This window comes from Haplochromis burtoni, unplaced genomic scaffold (genome assembly GCF_018398535.1).
Source record: "Haplochromis burtoni strain Fernald_Lab_line unplaced genomic scaffold, NCSU_Asbu1 Contig_164, whole genome shotgun sequence".
Lineage (NCBI taxonomy): Eukaryota > Metazoa > Chordata > Actinopteri > Cichliformes > Cichlidae > Haplochromis > Haplochromis burtoni.
Genome location: NW_024582525.1, coordinates 456,457 through 463,403, shown reverse-complemented (window position 1 = coordinate 463,403; position 6,947 = coordinate 456,457). Strand labels below are relative to the sequence as shown.

Below are 6,947 nucleotides of genomic sequence, written 5' to 3'. Positions count from 1 at the left end.
ATGCACAGAACAAATTCACCAGAACACACACACACACACACACACACACACACACACACACACACACACACACACACACACACACACACACACACAGAGGGAAGCAACACAAGATGACTGAGCTGCCATTTCACCTATACCCACCCCACCCTTTCTCTCGCGCTCGCTCCTGATCCAGCTCTCGCACACCTGCACTGTTCTTCTTTATGTCTAAGAACGCACAAGACACAAAAACAAAAGGACAACGGCCAGCGTGGTGGTCCTTACCTCACCGTTCTCATCTGCGTCTCGTGTTCTGTCATCTTTTATCTTCCTCCTGCATTTTTGTGTAAGGAAAAGAATTGCCCGCAAGTCTGAATATTGCTGCTGGGACACTTTAATACAGGTATGTCTCTATTTCCTATTCATTTCAAATGTTGTTTCATCAGTTGAAATGCCTTTTTCTGTCCTGACTGTGGTGAACCTAAATATTAACTATGTGAAGACTCATGAATACACAATGGTAAATATTTGTTATATTGTCTACTGGATACAGTCTTGGTCATTTAATAATATGTAAAATCATAACTAGTAAAGGGAACTTCCTCTGAAGGAACAAACCTTTGGAGGTTGATATATATGCTAAGCTGTATATTGTCTAAACATTTAGGTGAATTTAACACCTTTTATACATATTGTTACATATTACATATTACCTTCTGTTTTAGAATAGAGTCATACACGTTGATTAAGTGTCTTGCATCAAATTAGCTCTTTTTTCTAAATGTTGTAGAATCTGTCATAGGACATGCACAGCTGAACATTTTATCATGTATTTTGAGCAATGCTGTTTAGAATACACGATAATATCACCAGTGTCAGAGCTCTGTAATATTGTAGATATAGTGTTTGGAAGAACTCCTGATTCCTTTGGGTATCCCTTTAATTCTGCTTGCTCCTGCAACTCTTAGTAACAGTGGTGTATCTTTTCAGACAAAATTGGTGTATGATCCTGAAAATGCAGACATAAAATGAGATCAGTATCTGTGTGTGATCCCATCTGCTGATTCAGCCTCAGATACTCAATCCTCGCGATGTCTGCAGAATAGAATATAACGTACCAAAACAGTTTTGCATTTGGGAGCCAACTTTTAGCAAATTAACTTCCCCTCACTTAGTTTGTTTGCCTTTGTTAAACATCACCTTGGCACATGATTTTCACCTTTGGCAGCTCATTGTGGAACAGCAGAGGTCCACGCATGACGCTTCAACCTCCCACCTCACCAAACACCTCCATGTCAGCAGTTTGGCAGAAAGAGAGAGAGAGAGAGCAGCTTTCACATCCTGTTTTCAAGTGTTTTTGCCAGGCCAGCAGAAACAAGAGAAGTCATTTCTCACTGATGGTACAGCATCTATAAGCACATTACTGCTATCTGATCAATAACAAATATGGAAACTCTCCTTTGTGTGTATCCGTGTTGATATTGTTTGTTTGGATGGTTCTACGGAAAGTTTGCAACAGTCTTCTATTTTATGGAAGTATAATGTTCTCTTTATTGCACGTGCTGTGATGTTTTTAGGGCTGAGCAATCTTTTTTCTTCATCTCACCAGTTTCTGTCGTCACTCTTCTAATAATGACTGGGAACCGCCGAGTTGAACCAAGCACCTCAGCTACCCCTACCCATCTGCCAAATGCAACTACCACGCCAGACCAAAAATCTGGAGGCCACAGTCTTAATAAGTTCATGAGTGAACTTCACAGCATCCACAGTGAGTTCGAGAAATGACTTAATGATAAAATGTATGAATTAACATTTGTAACCAGGAAAATTAGGAAAAAAGATTATAAAAATTATGAATGTGAGCAAGTTACATTTTTTTCTAGCTGCTACGGGGATGTGGTGAAGTATATGAAGAAATTAAGAAACTTGTGCACTATTAAGAAATTTGAACATCTCACATTTCTTGTTAGTATTATCGGTGTTTTCCCAGTCAGCTGGAGGACTGGGATCGGATAGCTGCAATGATTCAGTCAGATATTATCCCCTAACAGCAAACAGTAATGCAAGTGATATAATTTCAACAAATATTTTTGAAGGCCAAAGCACAGAACAACATCTAAAATGCCATATTTGACACATTTGCTTTTATGGAGCAAATATCCCACATTAAACATATAGACATATTTTAAATTATATAGATTTAATTTTAAAATACCCTCCCTGGTAGTAGTGCATTACAAGTTTGTGTGACAATCATAGTTGGAAATCATTCTTTTTATATTTTTGTTGTTGTACTTCAGATGAAGTAAGTCATATGTATTTATATAGCACTGTTTACAGATATATGTTGCATTATGCTACAACAATTAAGAGACAATACCAATAGACAACAACATTAAAACAGAATAAAAACTTAAAAAGAAGAAGAATGTCAACTGAACGCCCAATTTAACAGTATTCTTTTCAAAAAAAGATTTCACAGAGATAAACTGTTCCAGAGCCTTGGTGCCGCAGACTGAAAGACTCTGCCCCCCCTATTCTTCAGTCTTGTATGAGGGACAAATAATAGATTTTGAGATATGTAGTCTGGAGCTTTTCCATTTAGTGCTCTGTAGGGAAGTGTGAGAATTTTAAAACAAATTCTAAAATCAACTGGGAGCCAATGTAAAGAGGATAAAACAAGGGTGATGTAAGCTCACTTGCCAGAGTGCATTAGGAGTCTGGCTGCAGCGTTTTGTATTGATTGGAGGCGTGACAGAAATGATTGATCTAAGCCAGTAAATAAGGCATTAGAATAATGTAGGCGCAATGACACAAACACATGAACAATTTTCTCTAGTTCAGAGAAGATTATAGCTTGCAATTTAGAAATGTTCCTTAAATGAAAGAAACTAACTTGAGTTATACATGCGCTTGGACAGCCATATGCATGCACATTTTTTGGAAAATTTAAAATTGCATGCCAAATGACAAAAATGTAATCTTGGAGATGGTGATGTCCCTTGAAACGACACTTCAGAACAAGCACTTGAACTATGCTGTGATAATACCATGACATGACAGATGACAACACCTTGCAATATGTTTTAATCTGGATTAACATAACCCCAAATTATGGTCTAAAATTTCCATGGATTGTGCCCTCATAGATAACACTGTAGAGCTGTACAGTTGATTTACAATAAATGCAAAATTCCATAAAGACTTGAATTATCAGCTATTCAACAAATAATACAGGAACATTAGGGTTCATTGCACTATTTCCCAGTGTTCACTTTATGTACTCTTAATTCAGACAATGTAGACATTTGTTTTATTTCATTTTGCCTTAAAACTATTTTAAGAGAAAACAACAAGAACTAAATTTTTTGTCAAACATTTATGTATGATTAATCTCTGTGCTTTGTGGATTTGCAGTGCCATCATGGGCTGTCGCTGCCCTTTGTATTGTGAGCCTGTGTATGGTGCTGTCCTGCGCTGTGTGCGTATGGAAGAAGTTCCTAAAAAAGGGGGACAAGGGCAAAGAAAAGGACAAGAAAAAGGGGAAAGAGAAGAGTAAGGGAGGTTGTGACACTGAAATGGATGGAGGTTACAATGAGGTAAGCTGTAAAAACACACAGTCTGTCCCCCCCCCCCCCCTCTCCCGCCTGCAGACGCATTGTCCTTGCAATGTATCACAGTCCTGACATCCGGGACATCCAGGACTACTAAAACTGTCAGTGTGTGTTCAGACATATGGATGTTTTGTACTCCTTCATGTTGTAATAAGAGTTGAACTATGGTGTGAGTAACTTGTTCTGGACTTTAATCAAAGCTGTGTGTCACACATTGCTCATGTATCATCTATTTCTGTGTCTGGTTGTGTGAGGGTACACAACATACAGAAGGAACATCCTCACAAGTTGTAGCACAGATTACCTGATGTGATGCATGTCTGTCTGCATGCAGTCCCTGAAAGATGAATGTGACAAAGAAACAGAGCTGTCAGATAACGAGCCCAAGGAAGACGAGAAGCTGGGCAGACTACATTTCACATTAGACTACAATTTCACAGATAATACGGTGAGTCCCAGCTATTCACTATGATGCGTTTTGCCCACCATCTGCCAGCTCTCAAAATGTCACATTTGAATACTTTTCTTCTCCCTGTCAATTAGCCAGAGTCTCTTTTCTCCCCCTTACATTCCCCTGTTATCATGTTCCAGCTGGTGGTAGGCATCTTGCAGGCTGCAGAGCTACCTGCGATGGATGTGGGAGGAAGTTCTGACCCTTACGTTAAACTCTATCTGCTACCAGACAAAAAGAAAAAGTTTGAAACCAAAGTTCATAGAAAGACCTTAGAACCCAACTTCAATGAGACTTTCACATTTAAGGTAAATTGTAATACACCAACATAAATAAAGGTCATTTCCCCTGACTAGCAGCTCTGTTAATATATGTGCAAAATGACTGCCTTTAATCATGTTCTCTGCTCTGCAGGTACCATACACTGAGCTGGGCGGGAAGAGCCTTGTGATGACTGTGTATGACTTTGACCGTTTCTCAAAACATGATGCTATTGGAGCTGTGAAGATACCCATGAGCAGTGTGGACTTCAGCCAGTCTCTGCAAGAGTGGAGGGACCTGCAGAAGGCAGAGAAGGAGGAGGTAGGAGAATATTATGACAGGGGGAGGGTGAAGAAGGGAGGAGCACAGAAGATGAATGCGTTTAGCTTTTTAAAAACTACACAAAGCATTTCAGTCTTAGGAACTCCAGCTTCTTTTACTAATTAATAATTTATGCATTAAAATTTATTAAACATTCATCGAATGTGATACTCTTCTTTTTCACTACTCCTTGTGTGTATTAGAGTGAACGGCTTGGAGACATATGTTTGTCCTTGAGGTATGTCCCTACAGCAGGGAAGCTGACAGTGGTGATTTTGGAGGCCAAAAATCTGAAGAAAATGGATGTGGGTGGATTATCAGGTGAGTTAAGCAGCAAAAACTTTGAAATCATCTCAGATTTAGAGCCTTTGGCAATAATCTTTTTGACCTTTTTTTAGTACTGATAATTTTCATGATTCAGTGCAAACCAATTAATACAAAATCTAAACATATGTCTCTCTGTGTAATTGATGATTTCACCAGGTGCTCTCTTCAAACTCCAGATTTGGTAGTGCTGGCTCAGTTTTGGTCTTCTAAATGCCTTTTTAGTACTGTGCCCACTTTCAAAAAGAGGACAATTGATGTTGTGTTTCATTGATGGAGTTACTGCATCCATGCCAGGCCGTTGGTCTGCTCTGTGACATAAAAACTCCCTGTTCTCATTTCCAGACCCATATGTGAAGATCCACTTAATGCAGAATGGGAAAAGACTCAAGAAAAAGAAAACAACAATTAAGAAAAACACTTTGAACCCTTACTACAATGAATCCTTCAGCTTTGAAGTACCTTGTGAACAGATAGAGGTACACATTTTTAATTGCAAATACAAGCACACAAATACAATAATCAGCACTGATATTTGTGCATCTGTATTTTCATTTGTAGAAGGTGCAGGTAGCAGTGACTGTGCTCGACTATGACAAGATTGGGAAGAATGACGCTATTGGGAAGGTGTTGCTGGGCGGGAACAGCACTGGAACTGAGCAACGCCATTGGTCAGACATGCTGGCCAACCCCCGGCGGCCAATAGCCCAGTGGCATAGCCTTCAACCAGAAGATGAAGTCAATGCACTAATTTCCAACAAGAAATGAAAGCCTGGAGGGATATAAAACTCAGCATTTACCTCAAATACTTCTAATTTTTGTTCCTTTAGAATGTTAAGCAGCTTAACTGACTAATTCTACTCAATGATAACTTGCTTTAGCCATGACAATATCCAAGTCTTTAAAACAGGCTGCAAGCTTTTCATTCCCTCCTCCTGCTTCTGCCTTATCAAAGATGCATCACTATGTACAGTGTTATTAAAGCAAATTACATTTTTTTACTTGTAAGTGTCATCTGTTCTATGATGTCCACCAAGCAAATTACACTTACGCAATAGACAAGCCAAAGGGCTGAAAATAGGCACTTGTATGACTGCTATTAAGTGCCTGATTCATTCTTTTGAAATTCATTTAGGTACGTTAAATTTCTATTGTATTCCACTGTAACATTTTACAAGAAAAATAATATCATTAAAGGTTAATATAGTGCACTGTGACTGAGGAGCCAAGAAAGAGAAGCCAAGATAATTTCTAGGCGGCACTTACAGACTTGTTCCTTTGCTCTAGCCAAAGTGGAGAGTGGGAACAGGCCCAAATCTCAACAGGAATATTTTATTTTTCCTGTCTTGACAGAATTTGAAAATAGGAATTTGTCACATTTGCCTTTCTTGTTTTGCCACAAAAGTAAACCATGGGCATTTCTAACAGGGACTAGTGATGAACACAGACTTTGTATAGCCATGCAGGATGCTAAAAGAAACTAAAGCAAATAAATTGTTTTAAGCTCATAATTGCATAAGACACAAAGTGGCAATTTCTGCAAAATAACACAAAAAAACCCCACTTCACTCTTTAATGACAGGTCTTTATTTCTAAATTTTAACCGGTGGGAAACAGTATTTGTTAATCCTAATTGTGCATAAAATTGCATTAAACCATGACCCATCCTTTCTCATTTTGGGGATATAGGTGTACACACATTTTTTTTTCTTTGATTAAAAAATATATCTGTGAAGTGCAGATGGCCGCACGATATAGTGTAAAGTAATAATGTGCACATAGTGAGCGCTGTAGTGTTTTGTCCTCATGTACACATAGACAGACGAATAGGAATTCCATGAAAAAATTATGGAGGAAGTTCATTTTCATTGAGGAACAACAAGGGTGCATTATTATAAGTGTAGATAATAGCTATCCTAATATATGCAGCTTTAATTGTTTTAATAAACTGGTCCTTTAAACAGCTCAGAGGGAAAGGCCTCTGTGTATACTAC

General features: G+C 38.5%; 1 protein-coding gene across 1 annotated transcript; it reads left to right on the top strand.

Annotated features, from left to right (window-relative positions):
- The first annotated feature begins 218 nt into the window (after nucleotides 1-218).
- syt1b (synaptotagmin Ib) lies at nucleotides 219-5,976 on the top strand. The gene is made up of 10 exons (XM_014337038.2): nucleotides 219-385; nucleotides 1,211-1,382; nucleotides 1,592-1,750; nucleotides 3,400-3,581; nucleotides 3,931-4,044; nucleotides 4,188-4,355; nucleotides 4,462-4,629; nucleotides 4,833-4,950; nucleotides 5,299-5,432; nucleotides 5,515-5,976. The coding sequence occupies exons 3-10, from the start codon at nucleotides 1,615-1,617 to the stop codon at nucleotides 5,719-5,721; spliced, it is 1,227 nt and encodes a 408-aa protein (XP_014192524.2). The 5' UTR covers nucleotides 219-385; nucleotides 1,211-1,382; nucleotides 1,592-1,614; the 3' UTR covers nucleotides 5,722-5,976.
- The last annotated feature ends 971 nt before the right edge of the window (nucleotides 5,977-6,947 follow it).